We start from the raw sequence: 25,396 nt of genomic DNA on the forward strand, positions 1-25,396 counted from the left end.
ACAATGCGGAAAACAGATCAATTATTTGTAGCATATGGAAGGCTACGTCAGGGATGCGCTGTATCCAAACAGACTATAGCCCTTTGGGTGTCCTCAGCGATTAGCCTGTGTCATCAGCAAGCGGGAAGGCCTCTACAGTCTTTGCCAAGAGCACATTCTACAAGAGCGGTCTCCTCTTCTACCGCTCTCTTCGCAATCGTGCCGCTCCATCAGATTTGCAGAGCGGCAATTTGGTCCAGCAGGCATACGTTCACCAAACATTACTGTTTGGATGCTGCAAGTGATGCAGATACTTCAGTGGGACGAGCAGTTCTTCGCAATCTTTTCAAATAAGGTGAGATTCTGTTCTCCCTCCTCCACTATGCTCTTTTTAGACGCTTATTCTTACCTGTTATTCTCTTTTGCCAAGCATGCATATATACTGTGATACAAGGAGCGTCTATGAGCATTATGTTTTGTACTGCTATCTACTCTGATTCAGGCATGTGAATCTATGAAAGAAACCCCATTACTGGAGAAGAACAATAGTTACTTACCTGTAATCTGTGGTTCTCCAGTATTGGTGTCTTTCATAGATTCACATGCACCCGCCCACCTCTCCTCAGAGGCTCCTCAGGCGATTATGTTGGCTTCACTCTTGTGCGAGAAAATCTGAGAGCCTGAGCCTCTGAGGAGAACATTCTGGTGGGTGCTGTCGCCTGATTGGCTGCAGTTTGGTCTATGCAAAATGACTAGGATAGTCATGAGTGTGGAAGTTTTTGCTCCTCGGGCTCAGGGCTACTTTACTTCCTGGTTGGTTATTACCAAGGTTTTTTGTTTTTATGTGCATATAATTGCTTTTTTATGTACAGTGGGACCCCCACTCCCGATGACGGATAATGATTCAGGCATGTGAATCTATGAAAGCCACCAATACTGGAGAACCACAGATTACAGGTAAGTAACTATTGTTCTTCCACCTCGTCGACGACTGCCTCGTCGACGTGGCTTCAACGACGAAAAAATCTCCGTCTACATCTTTGACTGTAACCTCGTCGACGACGACAGTCTCAACTTTTTGAGTAAAAGGAGGTCGACAGAAAGACGCCGCTGGGCGACAATGACTCTTCACTACCACCGGTCTCCACTTCCTTTCCATCCTCCAGTGTTGGAGGAAGAATTTCCCATTTCCTACACAATTGGAAACAGATAACAACAGACCGCTGGGTTCTTCAACTGGCTCAATTTGGACACTCGCTAGAGTTCATTCAAATTCCTCCTCAAACCCCTCCCCGACCTATGCTTCACAAAAACCTGCATCTTCTACTCCTGGAGCTTTCACTTATGCTCCAGAAGGGAGCTATAGAAAGGGTTACTCTTCATCAATGGGGGAAGGGGTTTTACTCCCGTTTTTTCCTGGTGCGAAAAAAGTAGAAGAAATGGAGGCCAATCCTAGACTTGAGAAGTCTCAACAAATTCTTAAAGAAGCAGTCGTTTCGCATGGTTACCATCCAAGAAGTGCTGCAACTTCTCAACGCAAACAACTACATGGTGTCTTTAGATTTTCAAGACGCCTATTTTCACATCCCTATCCACCGGAATCACAAAAAGTTTCTAAGGTTCGCAGTGGCGGGCAGGCATTACCAATTTTGTGTCCTGCCTTTCGGACTCAAATCAGCGCCACACATTTTTACGAAGTGCCTTTCTCTGGTGGCCGCATATCTCAGACAACAACACCATCAGATCTTTACATATCTGGACGACTGGCTCGTCAAAGCACCCTCTCTAGAAAGCGCGACCAGGTCCTCTGACGCCTGTCTACAGCTTTTCAATCGCTTGGGACTCACTCTCAATCAGGACAAGTCCGACCTCCAGCCTCCCCTGCATATAACTTTCTTGGGTGCTACTCTCGATACTACCCAGAAGAAAGCTTTTCCATCGCAATAGCGACGAAACAGACTTCTTTACTTGGCAAATCATATAAGATCCAAAAAGTCTCTCACAGTGCGCCTTTTAAAATCCCTTCTTGGAATGATGTCTTCCTGCATTCTACTGGTTCCACACTGTCGCCTCCACATGCGCCCTCTTCAAGAAGCGCTATCGGCTCAATGGGTCCAATGGGAAGGGTCGTTCGACTATGTCATTTAGGTGACCTCTCAAATGGTCAAGGCTCTACAGTAGTGGACCCGCCCTCAGAACCTTTCTCACTGCTTGCCTTTCTTGCTTCCAGCTTCTCCACATACCATCACAACAGATGCGTCCCTGGAAGGTTGAGGAGCTTTCCTCCAAGAACCACAGATCAGCGGAAAGTGGTCCCTTTCCGAACGGAAGCTTCACATAAATCTCCTCGAGCTGTGAGCTGTCTATTTGGCTCTTCTGGCATTCCTATCCAGGATCATGAATTTTCGAGTGCTTGTGCGGGCGGACAATACCATGACAATGCACCATCTAAACAAGCAGGGAGGTACTCGTTCTCTAACACTCTCTCACGAATCACAAAAAATCTTGATTTGGTTGCTTCATCACAACATTTCCCTTCGGGCAGAATATGTCCCGGGAACAGACAACGTTCTCGCCAACTCACTAAGCAGACAACAAACAATGTGCCACGAATAGGAATTGAATCAACGGACTCTCAGCCACATTTTCTCTCAAAGGGGCACCCCTCACCTGGACCTATTCGCTACCAAGCAGAACGCCAAATGCCAACACTTCGCATGCTGGCGTCCCCAAAAAGGATCTCTAGGGAATGCCTTTTCGATTTCATGGTTCAACATCTTTGCATACGCTTTTCCAGCATTTCCCCTGTTCTCCAGTATTACATCTTTCATAGATTCACATGCTTGTATCTTCCCCGTCGTCATGGTGGGAGTCTCACGGTAACAGAATGACCAAGCAGTATCATAGAGAAGAAAACTGCATAGAAAAACCCCATAGGGACTGTAGTATTTGGTAACCAGACCATCTCCTTGTTTGGTCCAAAAGTCAGCCAATCAGCATTGCTGCCCTGCCCTCACATTCCCCAGCAGAAGCTTCCTGCCTCAGATTTCCAACCGCCTTCGTGTAAGAAAGGAGTCTCCCTGAGCTCTGCTCAGTTTACTGTTCCTGAGTGAACTATTGACCTTTTATTTCTACTGTCTTATCTACTGGATTAAGGTATTGTGTGTACCTATTTTCTTCACTATGGCTGAAAGCTCTAAAAAGAGGCTGTTCAGGCCTTGCAGGTCCTGTGGGAAGGCCAGGCTTTACTCTGAAGATCCACACAAGGACTGCCTATACTGTCTTCATCCTAAGCATGTTGCTAAGGATTGTAAATATTGTAGAACATTTTCTGTCAAAACTCTTAGAGACAGAGAGGCTCGCTTGCTGTTATGGCTTCAGAAGAAGAAGGCCACATCAGACTCAGATTCTGGGGAGGAATCTTCTAAAATGACACCTAAAAAGAGAAAGGCCTCTATTTCTGAGGAGAAAGTGGAGCCTAAGAAGAGTAAATCCAAAGAGAAAGCAGCGTCTGCTCTTCCTATTACTTCTCTGAAGAAGCCGTCAGGTCTGAAAGGGACAGGGTCTGCTCCATCGACCAGTTCCCAAGCTTCTACTTCAAAATCTGTGGAGAAATCTTCGGCTCCGTCGACGACTTCACCGTCGACGACGACTTTTTCGACGACAGCGGCTTCGTCGACGATGGGATCTAAAGCAGCGTCGACGTCGACAACGTCGACGACAACAACGTCGACGAGTAAGATTAACCCATCGATGAAGAGACCGTCGTCGACGACGACAACGACGACGACATCGTCGACGAAGGACTCGACGACGAGGATGTCGACGGGGGCCTCGCCGACGGTGGTACCGTCGACGACGACTTTGGTGCCGACGGCCCCGTCGACGGTGACCGCGTCGTCGACCACACCGTCGACGAAGATCATACTCTCAACGGCAAAGGCTTTTAAATCGCCACAGTCGAAGACTATGATTTCTATTCGATCATTTCAGTCATCTAGGGGTTCGGCGACGATCAGCAAATCTGCGGAATTCACATCATGGACGCAGATTTCACCTCTACCCCCATCTTCTTTATTGGAACAAGACTCAGATGGAGAGGACTCCTCAGGTGCTGCTTACAGTCCTTCACAGCTCAAAATAAAGAGCCAGGACACAGACGAAGAGGAGGTATTTTCCTTCAAGGACAGAACTCAGTCTTCTAGATATGAGTCTTTCCAGGAAACATGCGATTATAATGAGGAAGAAGAGCAACAAGAGGAATCACGAGAGGAAGAGCGACAGGAGACAGTTTCCATACCTGTGTCTCTTGTACCTGACCTCCGGTTCATGATAAACGACTACTACTGTTGTTTTCCGGAGGCAAACGACCCTCAAGCATCTACGCCGGCTGCTGCCTCGCAACCTCCAAAGACACAATCTACCTCTCAAGAGCAGGGGGTGAGATCACCGCCAGTGATAAAGATAAGGGATGACCTAACGGAATCCGACGAGGATGAACAACCTGAAGAAGGGGAGCTGGTCCATGATGCTTCGGGGCAGGAATGGAATGAATACATCTTGCCATCGGCCCCGTCACCTACACCGCTGCCATCCACCTCTCCTCCTCAAGACATCGGAGGGTTCCATGACATCATGGAGAAAGCGGCCAAGAGATTTAATTTGGACATGGAAGTTAAAGAAACGGAATGTTTCTTGTATGATTCCAAGGATGATGCCAGGAAATCAACTCGATCAATACCGATTATCCCTCACGTTTGGGGAAGAGGGCTTAAATTTTTTAAAGACACCAGCTTCCACAGCGGTTTCCGTTCCAAGAATCGAAAAAAAGTATAGAGCGCCAGAGTCTGCTGCACCCTGTCTAATAGGACACCCCAGACCGGAGTCGGTTGTGAGGCAGGCGGCGCAGAGGAATTCAAAGAACCCGGTGGCTGCCTTGGTGCCACCAGAAAAAGAAGGACGGAGAATGGACGGTGCAGGTAAAAGGTTTGTGGTCATGGTAGCCTCTACTATTAAAGCAGCCAATGCTATGGCCCTTATTAGCCGTTTCAACAGGCAAATGTGGTCAGATCTGGCACCCATACTGTCTGCGCTACCGGAAGATCGGAAGGAGGAAGCGGCGGCTATCCTCAAAGACGGAGCAAAGTCTGCTGCTGAATCAATTGACATCGCCATGGATGTTTCATCTATGGCCTTCAGACAGATGGCTGGGGCAGTTTCGCTTCGCAGGCAAGGCTGGCTTAAAGCAACATCGTTTCGTCCGGAGGTGCAGGCAAAGATTGTGGATATGCCCTTTGATGGCGAAAATTTATTTGGGAAACATATAGACGAAGCGCTACAAGGCATCAAATCTGACACGGATACCACTAGAGCGCTGGGGTCCCTTCAACAAGGACGGTTCCAGTCCTTTCGTAAAAGGGGTGCAAGAGGTCAATTCAATCAGAGATTCTCTTATCAGACCAACAGATATCAGCCTTATAACCAACAGGGATATCGACAATACAATGCTAACACCCAGTACAGGCCCTCCAACTCCTCTTACCAGCAGCAGTCTAGGGGCAAACCAAACACCAGAGGGAAGAATCAACAGTCTAACAGACGTCAATGATTTCAGGCCGGCGCTCCCCACACAACAGATCCCGGAAAACGACCACTATCTGTCTCAATACTTCAACAACTGGATGTCCATAACATCGGACAAATGGGTTTTAGATGTCATAAGAAGGGGTCATACCCTGGAATTTGTAGAAATGCCACCAGATCATCCCCCGGTGCTCAGGCTCAACAAACATCGTCAGGAAATGCAGAAGGAAGTCCACTCGCTTCTGCAAAAGGGAGCCATAGAAGAAGTGCAGCAACATCTCAGAGGGAAAGGCTTCTATTCGCATTTCTTCCTCATCAAAAAGAAACAAACCCTGAAATGGAGACAGGTATTGGATTTGAGGGATCTGAATAAATACATAAAGAAGATTCCCTTCAGAATGCTCTCATTACAAGAGATCCTCCAAATGTTAAAGAAAAAAGACTACATGGCGTCTTTGGATCTCATGGATGCGTACTTCCATATTCCCATTCATCGGAAGCACAGAAAGTATTTAAGATTCATCTTGGAGAGTCGCCACTTTCAATTCAAGGACCTTCCATTCGGCCTCAAATCTGCCCCGAGGGTGTTCACCAAATGCATGGGCCCGGTGGCGGCCCATTTAAGATTGCAAGGGCATTACATTTATCCATATCTGGACGACTGGCTGGTGACAGGTCCATCATTCAGAGAAACAACAAGATCTCTTCAGTGCTGCATTCGGCTATTTCAACGCTTGGGACTAAGGACCAACTTGGAGAAATCCTCGCTGACTCCAGCCCAGGGCATCCAATTCTTAGGGGCATGGATATGCACCAAGGCAGTGAAAGCTTATCCTTCCGAAGACCGAATGCGAAAGATAATGGTTCTAGCGGCGACACTTCAGACAAAAAGGTCCACTTCTGTGAGAATGTACAAGTCCATGTTGGGGATGATATCATCCTGCATCCCACTGGTACCAAATTGCCGTCTTCGAATGAGACCTTTGCAGGAACAACTGGACGAGCAGTGGGTTCAGTCCAAAGGAACCTTCGAGGATCGAATTACCATCACCAGCCGTATGAAGGTGGCCATGTCATGGTGGAAGGTTCAGAAGAACTTGGATCAGGGCTTGAACTTCGTACCTCAAGATCACGATTACGTGATGACAACGGACGCCTTGTTGCAAGGATGGGGTGCGCATCTTCAAGAGCTGGAGATTCAGGGCCTCTGGTCAGACTGGGAAGCACAGCTTCACATAAACATGTTAGAGCTCAAAGCTGTGTTTCTGGGGCTTCAAGCCTTCCTCCCCAGGATACGACACTCGTCGGTACTTATTCAAACGGACAGCACCACGACTATGTTTTACTTGCTAAAGCAGGGTGGAACAAGATCCAAACAACTGTCGACATTGGCGCAAAGAATCTGGAAATGGCTGATAAACCACGGCATTTCAATTCAGGTGCAACATATACTGGGTATCCTCAACATACGGGCAGATGCCCTGAGTCGCACATCAAACGTGACGCACGAGTGGGAACTGCACGACACTCAGCTTCACAACCTGTTTCAAAGGTGGGGCACTCCCACATTAGACTTGTTCGCAACCAGAGACAATTCAAAGTGCGTCCAGTTTGCGTCCAGGTACCCTCAGCAAGAATCCAAGGAAAATGCATTCCACATGGACTGGACAGGAAGGTTTGCCTACGCGTTCCCTCCGTTTCCATTAATACCGCGAGTACTTCGCAAAATGAGGTTAGAACCGTGTCATGTCATACTGATAGCACCAGCCTGGCCGAGGCAGGCATGGTTTTCAGAACTGCTACAGATGTCGAAGGGCAGCAAAGTCCAGCTTCCGACATTCCAGAACCTCATTTCCATGAAAGACGGTCAGATTCTGCATCCGGACCTACAATCGCTAAAATTGTCAGCATGGAACCTCATGAGCGGGAATTCCAAGACTTAAACATTCCACAGGAATGCAGGCATATTCTGTCGCAAGCCAGAGCTATGTCAACAAACAAGACATATGCAGCAAAATGGACTCATTTCTGCCACTGGTGTGACAGTCAAAACTTACATCCGTTAACAGTACACCCCGAAGGTATTCTACCTTACCTGTTGTCGTTATCTAAGGCAGGTCTGTCTCATGCCTCGGTGAAGGTACACTTGGCAGCAATATCACGCTTCAGGAGAAAGCCAAACAAGCCATCTCTCTGGTCCTCCAGGCTAATAAAGGAGTTTGTTAAGGGACTTTTTAGAGTTTTTCCGCCCATTCGGCGCCCGCCAGTGCCCTGGCACCTCAATATACTCCTATCACAACTTATGAGGCCGCCTTTCGAGCCTATACACAAAACAGACTTACAGTTCCTATCGTGGAAGACAGCCCTACTGCTTGCCCTAACATCAGCAAGGAGGGTTAGCGAAATTCAAGCCTTTTCAGTGGAAGAGCCTTTTTTACAATTTCGCCAGGACAGGGTTATATTAAGGACAAATCCAACGTTTATACCCAAAGTCCCTACGTCTTTTCACCTCAACGAGCCTATTGTTTTGCCTACCTTTTTCAGCAATCCCTCATCTGAAGCAGAAAGAGCTTTGCACTCTTACACATTGCTAGATGTTTGAAGTTCTACATTGAACGAACAAAGGCATTCCGCTAGTCCAAACAATTATTCATTGCATTTGAAGGTCAGAGGAGAGGACTCTCTCTATCACGACTGAGTATTGCCAGATGGATATCATCGGCTATCTTGAAATGTCATGAAAAAGCGGGAAAGCCGCTCTTTTCCAAAGTAAATGCACATTCCACAAGGAAGATGGCGACATCAATGGCCTTGTTCGCAGGAGTGTCGCTGCCCGACATATGCAGAGCGGCGACGTGGAAGAGTGTGCATTCGTTTACCAGGCACTACTGTCTGGACACTGCGTGGAAAGAAGACACGGCAGTGGGACAAGCTGTTCTGAAACGCCTATTTCAGTAAGGTATAATTTGATTATCTGTTAGTTTTTATTTACAGTACTTTGATCTATGTTTGCATATCTATATATATATATCTGAACATATAGTATAATATTGTGATGGATTGTTCTATTATGTTTTCTTTCAAGGACTTACACAATATATTTTATAGAAGATATGGTTATTATTCCTATCTGACTTGTGTGTTTACATCATGTTCTAACATTGCTTTACTGCAGAACTTCCTTCTGGGTTCTATCCTGGAAACGCTGCAAATTTTGTGAGCACTGCTTACTACTCTGATACAAGCATGTGAATCTATGAAAGATGTAATACTGGAGAAGGAATTAGTTACTTACCTGTACACTATAGTTCTCCAGTATTATCTTTCATAGATTCACATGCGCCCTCCCGCCTCCCCGTTTCTCAGGCAGAACCTGTTCTCGGTATTTATCCATGTCTCTCACTCGGGGACGGAAATCTGAGGCAGGAAGCTTCTGCTGGGGAGTGTGAGGGCAGGGCAGCAATGCTGATTGGCTGACATTTGGACCAAACAAGGAGATGGTCTGGTTACCAAATACTACAGTCCCTATGGGGATTTTCTATGCAGTTTTCTTCTCTATGATACTGCTTGGTCATTCTGTTACCGTGAGACTCCCACCATGACGACGGGGAAGATACAAGCATGTGAATCTATGAAAGATAATACTGGAGAACTATAGTGTACAGGTAAGTAACTAATTCCATTCCTAGGGTCCTCAGGAAGTTGAAAGCGGAAGCTTGCACGCTCATCTTGATAGCTCCAGCATGGCCGCGCCAACACTGGTTCACAAAGCTTCATCTTCTCTCCCTGGAACCGCCGATCCCGTTGAAACCATTTCCCTCTTTTCTCACAATGAGCCAGCAACAAGTCCAACATCTGGATCCAGCATCACTCAAATTATCGGCTTGGATCCTGAGTTCAGAGAATTCCATGGCCTAGACATTCCTCCGTACTGCAGAGCAGTTCTGGCTCGGGCTCAAGCCAACAGTACTAACAAAACATGTTCCTTAAAATGGAAGAGGTTCGGCATCTGGTGCAAGTCTGATAAGATACACCCTCTTTCATCTTCACCGGAAAAAATATTGCCTTACCTTCTCCATCTGGTGAATTCAGGTCTTGCTCACGCTTCCATTAAGGTTCACCTGGTAGCAATATCCCGTTTCAGAAGATCCTCTGCAGGCCCTTCTCTTTGGTCTAATAGGTTGATTACACAGTTTCTCAAAGGCCTATTCAGGACATTCCCTCCTGTAAAGTCTTTACCTCCCACTTGGCAACTCAACACAGTTCTTGCTCAGCTTATGAAACACCCTTTTGTCCAAAAGACAACATTTCCCGCAGCTCTCCATTTTTTGGCTTATAGTCCCCCTTTGATTACCAGACGGCATTACCCGTCTGTCTTTTGGCATTATATACTTTGGCTCATCGTTTACGTATTCGGCCGCAGGTGGCCTATTTTGAATTTAACCCGACCAGGACCGGGTTGGAATTATCACCGGTCCCCCGATACCGCCCCCAATTACACTTGTCAGTTTTGAGGAAACATGTGTCGGCTGGTTTCATGTTCTCCGGATCTCCTCTGATAGGAGAACCACTTTGACCTATAAAAACTAATAGAAATCACCATTGGCGTTCGATCTTATTTCTATTGAAATATGTGATTACCCTGATAGAAAGATTTTTTTGTGTGCTCTGGTCCTTGTTTGCTTAAACTAAAAGGGAGGGTTTTTTCCCCACTCTTTTTCAGAGGTTATGGGTTTCCTCTGACCAAGAAGCACCATTTGACATCAGCATTTCTCACAACTTTCACAGCTACTTGTTGTGCGCCAACCATTTCTGAATACTCAAAACACCTCGCAGAACTCTTATCAACAGCAGCCCTCCTCCACAACAAAAACTCCAGGGAAGCAATGAGTTTCTGCTTCCTCTAGCACCTTTGCACACTCCAGTGGAAGTATCTCAAGTTACATTCAAGCGTGGTGCAACATAACCAAAGATCAGTGGGTGCTGAATATACAAAAAAAATGGGTACACACTATGCTTTTGTGCGTCCCCAAGTGACATTCCTCCAGTAAATTCTTGTCATCTTCATCTAGACCTCTTGCGTCAGGAAGTGTCGACCCTTCTCAAGAAACAAGAAATAGAAGCGGTCCCTCCTGCACAGAGAGGAAAGGTAGTTTACACAAGATATTTCCTTGTTCAGAAAAAAGACCAGCCGAACAAGTTCAGACCAATACCAGATCTGCGTTCTCTGAACAAGTTCATCAACAAGGAGAAGTTTTGAATGTTGGCGGTCCATCAAATATTCCCATATCTGAAGAAAGGCAATTGGATGTGTTTGGTGGATCTCTAAGATGCGTACGTCCACATTCCAATCACAACACAACATTGCAAGTTCTTGCGGTTCATGGTGGGAGCAAAACATTACCAGTTCAAAGTCTTACCCTTTGGCCTAAAATCAGCTCCGAGGGTATTCACAAAATGCATGGCAGTGGTAGCGGCAGCATTACATCGCCAAGGCCTGTTCGTATATCCATACCTGGACGACTGGCTGTTGAAGGGATCATCTCCTCAAATGGTTCAGGAACACCTTTGCATCTGCCTGAATCTCCTTCAGTGCTTAGGCCTCCATGTCAACCTGGACACATCGGCCCTCCAACCGACCCAATCACTCCACTAATTGGGCGCCAACCTAAACTCCGACCTCAGAAGAGTGTTTCCTTCGGAGGAGAGATTGTCATCAATGAAAGACAAAGGCAACATCATCTTCCAAGCTCATCAGCCATCAGTAAGACAAGTGGCTTCTCTGCTGGGGTCGATGGCCTCTTGCATTTTTCTCATACCCAACGCCAGATTGAGGATGAGACCATTACAGCAAGATCTCGAGAACAAATGGAATCAATCCTCAGGTCAGTGGAACAACTGAATTCTCCTCTCTCCCGCAGCGAAGAAGTCCATTCACTGGTGGCTGCAACCACAGAACCTTCTGGTGGGAGTTCCTTTCCAGCAACCTCTGCCACAAAAATCGTGGATGCGTCGCTCCAGGGTTGGGGAGCGCATCTGGGTCATCTGCAAACTCAAGGCAGATGGACCAGCAGAGAGCAGACGTATCATATCAATATGCTGGAGCTGCGGGCAGTGCACCTAGCCCTCAAGGCTTTTCAGCCGTCAATTCAGTCAGGATCGATCCTGGTACAAACGGATAATACAACCACTTTGTATTAATTAAACAAACAAGGTGGAACACACTCTCGCCCTCTGTCTCTCGAATCCCAGGCGATCTGGCACTGGCTGTTAGCCAGGAATCTATCAATTACGGCAGTGCATCTGCCGGGAGAACAAAACGTGTGAGCAGACGCCCTCATTCGTCACTTTGAAGAGCAAGAAGACTGGGTGCTCAACGACAAAGTGGTGGCGGACATCTTTCATCAATGGGGTCAGCTTTTTTATCGACCTCTTTGAGGATGATCAATACAGATAATGCCATGCCTTCGCATCCAGGTTTTACCGACCAGGAACGAGGGGGAATGCTCTTTTGATAGATGGGTCAGAGACGTTTGCATATGCCTTTCCACCCCTCCCTCTCATTCCGAAGGTTGTGGCCAAACTTCTCCGATCCACAATGTCGATGAATCTCATGGCACCGGACTGGCCTCGCCAAGGTTGGTATCCAAACCTGTTGCAACTCTCGGTTCGCCCGCATTGGAGACTGCTGTGCAGGCCGGACCTTTGCTCCAAAATGGGAGGGAAGATTCTGCACCCCAGCCTTCCCTCACTGAGCTTGGCAGCATGGCTCCTGAAGTCCTGCAGTATGGCCATTTGAAACTCCCTCAGGACTGCATGGACATTTTGAAGGAGTCAAGGAGACCTTCCACAAGAACCTCGTACTCTCTTAAGTGGAAAAGGTTTTACCTGTGGTGTGTTCATAATGGTTGGAGTCCAGTTAGCGGGCAAGAAGAGGTAATCTTGCTGTATCTATTCTACTTGGCCAAATGTGGTTTGAAATACTCATCCATAAAGGTACATTTGGCAGCCATCACAGCATATCGTAAATCACCTAACCAACCTTCTTTCTTTCAACTTCAGGTGGTCAAGGACTTCCTACAGGGGTTGAAAAAAGTTCATCCTCCTGTTTGACCTCCTTCTCCTCCTTAGGAGTTGAATCTCGTCTTGTCCAAGTTGATGGGTCTTCCATTTGAACCCATTCATAAGGCAACTTTACAACACCTTACTTGGAAAGCAGCATTTCTAGTGGCGATTGCATCAGCATGCAGAGTGAGGGAAATACAAGCACTCTGTTCTAAGGAACCCTATACAGTTTTCCACCATAATAGGGTGGTTATGCGAGCTCACCCTTCCTGCCCAAGGTTGTGTCTGAGTTCCGTGTTAATCAGACTATTTCTCTACCCTCTTTCTTTCCCAATCTTACTACACCAGCGGAAAGATCTCTTCATTCGCTAGACCTCGAGAGGGTCCTCAAATTCTATTTGGAGGCAACAAAATCCATTAGAAAGGCTGATCAATTGTTTGTAAACTACGGCTTAATTAGAACAGGCTTCCCAGCTTCTAAAAGATTAATTTCAAGATGGATAGTATCTCGTATAAAGTTGGCCTACCAAATAGCGAATAAGCCTCTGTTTGCCTCCCCTAAAGCTCACTCTACTAGGAGCAAGGCTGCTACGGTTGCATTCCTACACAATGTACCGATGGCCGAGATTTGCATGGCTGCAACTTGGAAATCTGTCGATACATTGACCAGACATTACTGTCTGGATTCTGACTCCAGAGCAGATACCCAAGTGGGCCAGGCCTCCTTGAGGAATCTGTTCCAATGCTAACCTATTGGAGTCTGTATAGGTCTTATGGCTGCTATGTATCTTGATTAATGAGGGGATGGGCTTGCTATTCTATTCCTGTGCTTATGACTATTGAGGAGGATCCCCTGGAAGAGAAGGATAAGTTACTTACCTGTAATCCTTGTTCTCTTTCAGGGGTATCCTCATCAAAGTCATAAGCAATCCACCCGCCTCCCTGGGCAAGTGAGCATGATACATACATCTCTTTGTAAAATGGTCTGCAGGTATCCACAAAGATCAACTGACCTAACTGTCACCCCTGGGGCATGATGGGAAGCTAGGGGTCATGGCTGCCTTAAAGGCACTGTGCCAGTTTATTCTGAGTGTTTCTGTAGGTTAGCCTTTCAGCTTTCTACACTAATGTTTCTACAATGCAGCCTATGTGCTGACAATGTTTTTTCATTCTTCCTTGCAGGATTATGATTTCTGCTGTATAATAAAGCAGTTTTCAAATGCTTTTCTTTCTCCCTGCTTTATTGGAATGTATTTATGTCGAAGAGCCAAGGGCCCCTCCCCCCTCCACCCGCTGTGTCAACTAATAGTATTGATTCATCTTGTACCGAGCGGGTTAAAGATCTTCTCTATTTACTTTAGTCTTTACTCCTGTTGCCGCTAGCTGGATATGACTGTCACATCCTTATTTCAATCATACAGAGAAAAATATAAGCCCCCTCTCTTTCTTTTTCGCTCTTTTACTCTTTGCTCTTATTGACACTGGTTAAGAATGCCTGTGCTTCCCGTACTTCGCTAAAGAAGTTTGTACACCCTTTCATAATCACTTTAAGTCGGGCAGGTTCTTGCAGGTATGCTAAGCCTCCCAATTTATTGACTGGATCAATTAATTTGCGCATTTCCCATCTCTTATCCATCGTGGCTTTGCTAAGATCTGACCGAGCGAAGATAGTAAAATTATCAATAGTTATAGGAGTGTTAGGTTTAGCTTTTTGCCACACCGCTTGTCGAAGCAGAAAGTTGCCAAAATGTATCAGGAGTGGACGTGGAAATTTACTATTCTGGCGTTTTTGGCCAAGTGGAAGACGATGTGCTCTTTGCACTTGGGAGTCCCAGTCCCAGTCTGAGAGATCCGGGAAGGCGCGGGGCATCAGTCTCACCAAAAATGCCCTCGGGTTGGACCCCTCTGCCCCTTCCGGGATTCCATAAAGTTTGAGGTTGGATCTTCTTAGACGATTTTCCAGGTCCTCTACTTTCCCCTGTAGTTGAGTTAGTTCTGTATCGTGGCGCTCCACAGTGGCATCGACCCGTTGTGTTCTTTCTTCCACCAAAACTGTGCGTTGTTGGACCTCTATTATCTCCTGTGTGACCCCCTTTAATATGGAGGCTATATCGGTTATAGAGGTTTGCAGTCTTATATTGTCGCTTTTCAACTGCTGATAGTGTGCCTCCGATTCTACCCTTTGGTTTACCAAAAGTTTTAGTATAGTGTCTAGTTGGGGGTGGTCAGCATTACCCAGCTTGATCTCTTCCGTTGGTTTTGTCTTCATACTTTCAGCGTAAGGTTTATTTAGTTCAGAATCCATACCTGCTGATGTTGGTAGATCAGACGAGGAAGCAATTGATAGGAGATCTTTTCCCCCTGTGGTCTGTTCATTAGGGACAATGCTGGGAGTTTGCGTCATCGTGTAAGACCCTATTTCTGGGACTTGCTGTATCTCCTTATCTGTAGGGCTGCCCCCAGAGAGCCTTAGAGTCATATTCTTGACTAATCCCTTAGCCTCAATCCACTTTCTTAGCGGGCTTTTATCGACAACCATTTTTTTTTGCAATTAAGGGGGCTGCTCCAGTAGCCAGGCTGGACAAAGCTCTCCCTCTCTTCTTACGAGTTGTCTTGGCTTTACCTCTGGGTCTCCGTGGAGGTAACTTGTTCAAGGTCTTATCCGTAGATTTATCCAGTTCCTCCTCTGTATCATAATCACCGTCCTCAGAAGAGAGGTGTTCCTCATTCGGTTCCAGAGTTTGTTCCGAACCATAATTACCCACTGGGCCCGTGGCAAGATTGTTAGTTTCTTCTGATGTGCTTTTGCCGTTGTCTATTGGAACTTCCATCCTTGAAAATATAGCTGCAGTTTTGGGAATATAGTCTGAGGTACCATCTGATAATGATTTAGCGATGTTTAGTGGTTGGGGCCTCTCATTTGCCATCCCATTCGCCACCTCTACCCCTGCTGTTGTCTCAGGGCTTTCTAATTCTAATATCTCCCGAGTCTCGTTACCTTCAGTCAGGGTAGGAGAAATAACTAATTGAACAGAATCATCACCATGATTTATAACTGATGTTCCATCTTCCCCTGAAGCTGTCCCGACTTTAGCACTTTCATTGATGTCTACACCCTTTAGTGCCGTTTTTTTTGGAACTGTCCCACAATTCAGCATAGGAGGGCGCAGGATCGTCTTACCTGCCGCCTTCCTGTCGCTCCCTTTCAGAGTAGCAGCCTTATTGGAATTGTCCGTCCCTCCTTGGACTGGTGCTGCCAGCGTTCCGCTTCTGCGTTCATTGCCGGTTTCTCAGCCCCCCCGTCACCTTGACTACTGAAGTCTTTATAACCGATGGAGCAGGGGCAGGGGCTGGGGTTGAAGCTGCCGCCGTCGGTGCAGAAGCGGGTAAAGCGGCCGCCGCCGCTGCTGCTGTAGCTGAGGTCTTGGTGTTCCGCGTTGTACGCGGAGGGTGTTTGGGCGACATGCCTTCCGAGGTTACTGTTGCAGGTCGCGGTTTGGCCAGACCTAACACGTTGATCCCAGAGCGAGCGAGCCGACCCTCAAGCCAGACCTTCACCGCTCGCCAGATCCTCGTCGAATGCCACAGCATCAGTCAGATATCCGTGAAAAGCAGTGATCGGCTTTGTGGAGCGCCAGATATCTACCTCGGGAGAGTGGTCTTAGTAAAGTGCTCCGCAACAACGATACTCGTCGGGTTAAATCCGATACGTATGCCTTCGTGTGCCTTCTTCTCCGCTGGGCCTTCGCTGTGTAAAGTTATCAGTAGAATCGTGGTCTATCCCCCATTTCTGCGCTTTTGGGAGATTTTAGCAATCTGCTAACACCGCTGACACCGCTGAGTGGAGGGAGAGAGCTCCTGGTCCGCCGCAAGCAGAGTCCTCACTCCGCCATCTTGGACTCCGCCCGATCTTCGCCGCAAGCGCTGCCTTATCAACGGCAGCAGTAGGTAAGGGGGGGGTGGGGAGGGTAGGTCTTCGCAGCTTGGGGAGGGAGTGGGTGAGGTGGGTAGGTGGAGGGAGGGTTGGGGGAAAAGGGAAAAAGAAAAATATTTTCAACCTGGTAGAAAGACTCGATGAGAGATTTGTGTTTGTAAAATACTTCTTTTTTTATTTGGAACTACACAAAATTATGCTGATAATAGGCATTACTCTTAACACTAAAGATGCAGAATATTAGATGTTTGGCATGGAATGTCTCAGGGTTAAACAACAAACGTAAGAGGCACCTAGTCGCCGAAGAACTAAGTTTATACAATCCCCACTTAGTATTTCTGTCAGAAACTCATATTATAGACAGAGATAAGAAGCTGCTAAATCAACTGGGCTTCGAGATGATAATTAACTCGGCAGTTGCTTCTCCTATAAGAGGGGTGGCTATATTAAAAGACAAAAGATTTAAGGCAGAAATAACTAAAACACAAGCTGATAAATGGGGTAGGTGGGCAATCACTCAACTTTGCTTTAACAATGTGAAGCTCGTAGCATGTGTTGTATATGGGCCTAACAAAGAAGATCCTAGAGTATTTGAACAACTAAATATAGCTTTATTAGACTGGGAGGGAGAAGTTATAATTATGGGTGATTTTAATTGCATTATGAACTGTCAGACGGATACAACACGCCCGGGTAATTACAAGCGAATGCCCAAAACTAGAACATCTATCTTAGATCTATGTAAGCTACATAATGTTAGAGATGTTTGGAGCTCGCTATACCCAAATTCTCCAGGCTATACATATTACTCATCTCCCCACAGGTTTTGCTCACGTTTAGACATGGCTTTTATATCAGACTCACTGATGAGATCCACAACAATGGTAATATATCCATGTATAACATCTGATCACAACCCCATTATGATTGAATTTACCACCTCTTTGAATCGTAATCCTCCTAGAGCCTTCACATTTCCCAGGAATCTAATGTCAAATATGACTTTCATCTCACAACTAAAACAGCATATTACAGAATTTCTGATCTTTAATAGAAACACTGCCTCATGCTTAACAATATGGGATACATGTAAAGCCAGTATCCGAGGGTTTACACAAACCTTTGTCTTAAAACAGAATCAAGAAAGACACAAACATAATTTAACCCTGACCTCTGATATTGCTGCTGAGGAGACAAAACTTGTAGAAGCTCTAAGAGATAACCTACCCACTTTGGTTATTAGTACAAACCTTAGTCAGCTAAAATGTAAGACCAAAGAAATTATTTTAAAGAAAAGGAGTGCACAGATCCATAAATATAAATTTTCACAATATGAGGGCGGCGACAAAATTGGAAAATTTTTAGCATTTAAAGTAGCAGAGGATAGAGCAGAATCTACGATTTCACAAATTCTGGGGGTCGATAATAAGAGATATAATCAGACAGATGATATAATACAACAATTCGCTAAATATTATGAAATCTTGTATACACCGGAGAATACGCCTAGTGATCATATAATTAAGAATTATTTAAAAGAAAATCCAACGAATAAAATAACAACCTATGAAGCAGAAGATCTGGCTTTAAAAATAACTAGTGAAGAACTAAAAGAAGCTATAAAATCACTGCCATTAGGAAAAGCTGCTGGGGAGGATACCATCCCTCTGGAAGTTTATAGATCCTGCTTGGACGAGCTAACACCCTTTCTTCTAGAAGTAATCATTTATATTGGCAGAACAGGGTCCGCTCCCCGCTCCTTGAACAAAGCGAAGATCGTTTTTTTTCATAAAAAGGGTAAACCTAAAGAGGAGATGGGTTCATATAGACCGATCTCCTTGATTAACGCTGACGCAAAGATTTTTGCAAAATGCTTAGCGAGAAGACTTGCACCACTAATGCCCAAAATTGTAAGCACGCAACAACACAGGTTTGTAACGGGGAGGGATACATCAGCCCATGTTAACACAGCAATAACAGCCTTTGACATAGCAGAGGTAGAGTCTACTCCCCTTGCTATGATAATGCTTGACGCCGAAAAGGCATTTGATCGGGTGGGGTGGGACTATCTATGGCACATAATGGGATCAATGGGGTTCGGTGGAAATTTTTTAAATGGGATTCGGGCACTCTATGACAACCCATCTGCATATACTAGCTATGGTGGTCTCACGTCAAATTGTTTTTCAATCAGGAGGGGCACACGTCAAGAATGACCCCTATCACCTTTATTATTTGCCCTCTCACTGGAACCGTTTTTAAAAGCTCTGGATAATCAGTCAGGAATAATACCTTTTAAAACCAGTAAGTTTAAAAATTACTGCATATGGGGATGACATCGCTATTTATTCGACCGAAGCAACTGACTCTTTAAGAGCTATCAACTTGGAAGCATCCAAATTTGGTAATGTATCAGGCTACAAATTAAATGCTCATAAAACCCAAATAATAGCTAATTTTGTTCCTCCTCAACCAATGCCTGAAATTTGTAAGACTGCGACCTATCTCGGAGTTAAAATCACCTCAAACATTAAAGAACTCAATACCATCAATTATAATAATCTAATGAAAACTACCATCACGAACTTAAAAAAATGGCATCGACTTCCACTAAATCTAACTGGCAGAATAAATCTGATAAAAATGAAAATTATACCTAAATACTTATATTTATTTAGATCAATCCCTCTGGCACAGAATAGGCTTTTTTTTAAACAATTAGATAGGGTCTTTTGTAACTTTATTTGGGGATACAAGAAGGCTAGGAGATCGCTAAAGATGTTAAAAAATCAAATCGGATCTGGCGGTCTTAATTTTCCCGACATGAAATTATACTTCTGGGCCTCTTTTGTAAGATGCATAAGATCATTATTGAATACAGAGGACTTGCTTTTCTACCATCATTTATTATTAAAGGGAGATTCCAAACAATTTCTACTTCGTATTACAGATCCCAACTACTACAAAAGGGTTAAATTCAAGACCGCACGGGATATAGTAAGAATATGGAAGGATATACTTATCCACTGTAAAACCACTATATTTCATTCTCAATTAACCTTGTGGGACAATCCTGGGCTCCTTAGCATATTTAGTGATGGGGAATCTCGAAGGTGGCAACTGAAAGGAATTATGGTTCTGGGTGACTTATATAATTCCCAAGGCATAATAGATTTTCTTACCTTAAAACAACTATATGGATTGTCCGACACGCACAAGTTTAAATACATTCAAATATACGACTTCCTCATGCGGGAGAATAGAATTAACACCTTGTCGAGCAGGGGTATTTGGGACATTTTAAACTCTAAAAAAGAGAAATCAATAATCAGCTCGGCATACAAATTCTTTATAGGCTTAAGATCTAATGATAATGAAGTATTAGCTAATAAATGGAATTTAAAATTGGGAACTAACATATCAGGAAAACAAATAAGCAAATCTTACACTAATATCTATCATTATGTAAGATCGTCCAGCTTACGATTACAGCAATATAGAACTATATACATGTTATACTATACCCCAGAAAATTTTTCTAAATGGACCTCAAATAACATCATGAGAGAGAAAACCAAATGCCCGAAATGTGATGAATACTCGGCAGATCTCGTTCATATGCTGTTTTCATGTCCAAAACTTGGGAAATTCTGGGAAGAAGTGGGGAAAATTTTAGCTGTAAAAAATATTCTCAGTTCACCAATGACAGCCCCTATGGTAATATTAGGCCCACATTTGACAAATCAACCACACCATTTACTGTTATCGATTTTATTTTCCTGTGCCAAATTAACTTTAGCTAGGGACTGGATTAACCCTAACCCACCCAACGCTCTGGAATGGTGGTACTTGGTCAATAAAGTAAAAACTATGGAGTGTACGCTAGCAGAATTTAGGGGTGTCCGATCGCTACAGAAATATGAGAAAATATGGGGGAACTTAGAACTGAATTGACATTTGCATTTGATTTTTTCTGTTATCTGTCCAGTAATGTTACTTAATAACGTGAAAAATTATTTATTTCTGTTTGATTGCGCATTTACTTGATGAACTGAAATAATATTTGAATGCTTTGTAATTGTATACCAGGTGAAAATAAAATACATTTAAAAAAAAAAAAGGAATGTATTTATGTACAAAATAATTTCTTACAACATTGCTCAGCATGACTATGGAAGGCTGCATTGTGTGTTTTTATATATATATATATATATATATATATATATATATATATATATATATATATATATATAGCTACATATATGGTTTTCAGATATATGTGATGTGTTTCTGGTTTCCCGCACATAGGTGGGAATATTCATGTGCTTATGACTTTGATGAGGATACCCCTGGAAGAGAACTAGGATTACAGGTAAGTAACTTATCCTTACGAGACAGGCAGTAATGGACCCATGTCTATGTACTATATATTGTATAGGGTCACCTAGCCTGTGTTGAACCAGAGGGTACCGAAATGATGTTCTGAGGTCAGGTAGCAACCCATTTCCTTTATATCTGAACTTCAGGCCAGAGTTACATTGTGCAATATGATTCCAAGTTAGAGTTTTGGGTGGAAATATGTAGCCCCTTGCCTCTCGAATTGTACAGTATATCAGTGTTGAAAACAAGGGTTCGAGTTCAAGCATTGAGTATGAGAATAGGAGACCCTCTGAATCTGAACTCTAAGCCAGTGATGGACTGCTATCTATGCAACTAAATCAATATGTGTGCTCCTTTTCAGCCTCCAGGGAAACCGTATTGGCCAATCAGGAGCCAAGATGATCGCTGATGCCATCAAAACCAACTCACCAAATTGTGTGGTCGAAATCTGACAGTGATCCAGAGTATGAAGGGGTTATTCTAGAGTATAACGGAAACTGAGACTCCCAGCCATGGATACTCGAATCACCATGCAACTGTATTCAGTTTAGTGCTCATTTACTTACCATTGCAGGAGATCTGTCTCCAGATGTATAAAGTAAAAGTTGACTTTTCCAGTGGAATAAGTTTGGTGTTGATATAGTATATATTTAGGGGGCAAAACAAAACTAGTGCTGATTATAAAAGCAACTGTGCAGAACTCACTCTGATTCATAGTGGCACTTTAATTGAATAGAGTTATTTAATGCAGATGTTCCAGTTTTAATGAGAAGAAAGTCATGATTTTATTACAGACACAGAGGCTAATATTACACATTACTCCTTTATTGCTCTCATACACAGAAGCAACAAAGAATTTAGAATTAGAATAGAACATCCTTAAAGTTCTAGGACTCTTTAGAACATGCATATTAACATAGAACATAAAGCCATCTTCCTTCTTGCTGCAAAACCAGTCCAAAAACCAGAAAAAGCTAAAACGTCATCCATTGCAATCCACACCGGTTTATCCCGTTGCCAAGAATCCTGTAATATGTTTTCTACTCAGATCCATCACGGAAAAACAATAAAAATCAAACACATAAAAAGGTTTGGGTAATCACAGGAAGGGTAATATTAGCCACCATATCTTTAATAAAATCATAATTTTCGTTCTATTAAAACTGTGGAAAATCTGCATTTTACGGCAAGCCACAGAGGCCAATATTATGCATATTCAAAGCTCATCCATAACTCTCTGCACAGAATTTTTCACAGGTTTAAAGTAAAAACGTTTAAATGTTGATTCACTTGACCAATCAGCTGCCTTCGTATTTGAACTTAGACTTCTGCCCTTTAAATAAACTTTACTTGCCATTACAACCCTCGCTGAATGCACCACAAACACACTCACATCTGCTCCTGCTAACCATCACCTTCTTCACCCACCTTGCCAATGTAGACGCAGATACTGCTCTGAAAGTTTACCTATAAGGAATTAGCAACTATGAAAATCCTTACTGTCTCAACCCCACTGTCCTTTCGTCCTTTTGTTTGAGAAATCCAAACACTTACAGCAAATCATATCCCTCTATCGTTGGATAGAAAATCATTCTAGACATTGTTTTGGTATGTTTTAATAACTCAAAACGCACACCAACCAGACCACCTCCTCCATACTGACCTGTATGTCTTTGATGTTGCTGGTGCCCAGCTCTGAAACATCCGGTGATAACCCAGACACTTGCCTTACTCTCCTGAAATCAACCATTCCATCAGAACCAGCTGACCTCTTGATACCAACTCACGAAAAGTCCTTTGGGCATCCACCAGTAACTGCGGAAAACAAGGTAACAACACCAGATTGTACATCAACAGACTCATCACATCGGGGAACCACTTCTGTGACTGCCAAAATGGAGATACTAACACAAACTCCACCTCTCTCTTCTGACCTTCATGAGCACTCTAAATCAGCAAGAAAGGTGGGAACGCATACAACCTCCTTTTCATCTAATTCTGAAGGAAAGCATCGACTCCGTATGTCTATGGGTCCGGTCTCCATGTGTAAAACCTCTGAAGTTGTGCATTCAACCTGTCTGCATATAGATCCTCCTCCAACGGACCCAATCTCTGATCCAAACTCAAAAACACCTCCCCGTTCAACCTTCAATTGCTGGCATCATTTAGATTCCTTGAATACCAATCTACCTCTACATTGCTGTTCCCAGGAATATGTTGAGCAGGAACCATCATCTCCCTGTCAAAGCAGTAACTCCAAAACTCCTTTGCAAACCCCGTTAACCCCTTGACTTGGACCTCCCGACTTGTTGATATTGCGGACCGCTGAATCATTGTCCATTTTAAGTAGCACACAACACTTTACCTGATTCTTCACAAAACGCTGCACTGCGAATGATTCGACCAGTAACTCCAAACAATTGCTATGCATCTCCTTCTCTTTCCCTGGCCAACAGCCTACCATTGCCACCGTTCCACACCTTGATCCCCAACCATACAGACTAGCATCTGACTCTATCACCACCTCTTGAACCTCCCAGAAAACGGCCCTTTCCATGCCTGCATGTTCATTACCCTCCAATCCACCTCCTAATCGTCTCCGGACTCCTCTCTATCTTCTACGAATAATTTGCTTCCAAATGTAAATGACAACCTTTGAAGAGCCATATAATGCAGGGGTGCTGGAAAAATCGCCTCAATGAATTCAGACAAGAGTCCCAATAACCTTACTATCTGATGCAAAAATATTTAAACAGCCTGCCTCGCTCTCCTCAGCTTCTTGCGGATCTTCACAAGTTTTTCCGTAAGTAACTTCAACACACCCTCCAAGGTTTGAATCTGGAAACCTAAAAATTTCATCACATGCACTGGTATCAAACAAGACTTCTCCTTGTTCATCACACAACCTAGTTTCTCTAACAACCTCACAGCTAACTCTGTCTGATCCACTGCTAACTCCCTTTTGTCTGCCATGATCAGCACATCGTCCAAATATACTATCCACCATACCCTTCTCGATCTCAACCAAGCCATCACAGGTTTCATGACCTTCATGAAACACCACTGAGCTGACGTCAGTCCGAATGGCAGACTCATGAATCTTCATCGCTTCCCTAACCATCTGCACAGTAGGTAATCTCTGTGCTCTGCACACACTGGTATTGTTAGATATGCATCTTTAAATTCCAGTCTAATTAACCAATCCCCTTTCCTTAAAAAAGTCTCTCAACATGTGCATCCCTTCCATCTTGAAGTGATTATAACATACCCTATTGTTTAGATCTCTCCGTTTTATTACCGGCCAGATCCCCCTGTCCTCCTCCTCCACAAAAAATATATTGTTTACAAGACCTGTTGCACTCTGGTCTGCCCGCTCGATGGCCCCTTTCTTGAAAATTGCATCCACCTTTTCATTACAAGCCTCTCCTGCCTCTTTGAGTACCATAGAAACCTTGGACAGCATTCATGCACTGGTACCCCTACAATATCTATATGATACCCCTAACCAGTCCTTATCATCCAAGGATCCTGTGTAATATCTCTCTACATCGAAACAAACTGAGCTAGTCTGCCGCCAAGTTCTACAGGAGTACATGAAAGGCTGTTTCTCAAACTCACCTTCTCCACCTCTTGTTCTTCTCTCACTCCGTGATCCACGCATCCTTGTTCTCTGCCTCTGAGAACAAAAACCTCCTTTCTCAGATCTATACCCATAACTATAGGGTCTGAACCCTCGGGTGAAACAGGCACAAGTGAGCCCTTGTCCTCGGACAGGGAATTGACCCAGCGTTCTCCTGACCCCACCAACATATGTCCATTTGCACTTTCTGTAATGAATTAGATGTGCGTACACATCTGGACATGTCCTTGATGAATTTCTCGCTAAACAACATCCGATTACTTTCTTCGCCAAACTCTTTACTTGCAAACTCTGCTAATTTAGGATCTATCTTAATTCGAATGCTTTTGCGCCTTTCCATACACAAGGCCGCATTGGTATTGCCCAGTAAGCATATTGCTCTCTGGACCCACTGGCAAATCTCAAATACTTCCATACCAGTATTATTGGTATTTGCCTCCTCGCAAAGATCAAACACGTTTGTAAGTGGTCCCAAAATATACAAGAGCCTATCTTGGCACCCCCTCAGGCCCTTATTTAACCCTTTTCTAGGGTCTCCGCTAGTTTTATTGAGGAAACTCAACATTTATGGTCCAACTCTCATGTATAGACCACCTTGGACTGCATGGTTGGCCTAGGGCACTGAAACAGTCTTGTCTGAACTTCCTTTGGGATCTCCCTGCATATCCAATATGATACATACTGAGCCACATGCTCTGCGGACGACTACTGAGATGACAAAGAGAGCTGTATTAGTAAAGGGTCAAACATTTCCTCCCTGTGAGTCCACAAAATCACCCATTTCTAATTTTAATCTTTTTTTGTCCTATCGTCTT

General features: G+C 44.3%; 1 protein-coding gene across 1 annotated transcript in view; it reads left to right on the forward strand.

The window, feature by feature from the left end:
• NLRC3 (NLR family CARD domain containing 3) overlaps positions 1 to 24,275 on the forward strand; it is a 1,491,832-nt gene extending 1,467,557 nt beyond the window's left edge. The window contains exon 19 of the mRNA XM_086941402.1: positions 21,303 to 24,275. Within this exon, the coding sequence (XP_086797528.1) occupies positions 21,303 to 21,393 (91 nt within the window). The 3' untranslated portion in view covers positions 21,394 to 24,275. The remainder of the gene's footprint in view (positions 1 to 21,302) is intronic.
• Positions 24,276 to 25,396: the final 1,121 nt, after the last annotated feature.

This window comes from Lissotriton vulgaris, chromosome 10 (genome assembly GCF_964263255.1).
Source record: "Lissotriton vulgaris chromosome 10, aLisVul1.2, whole genome shotgun sequence".
Taxonomy (NCBI): Eukaryota; Metazoa; Chordata; class Amphibia; order Caudata; family Salamandridae; genus Lissotriton; species Lissotriton vulgaris.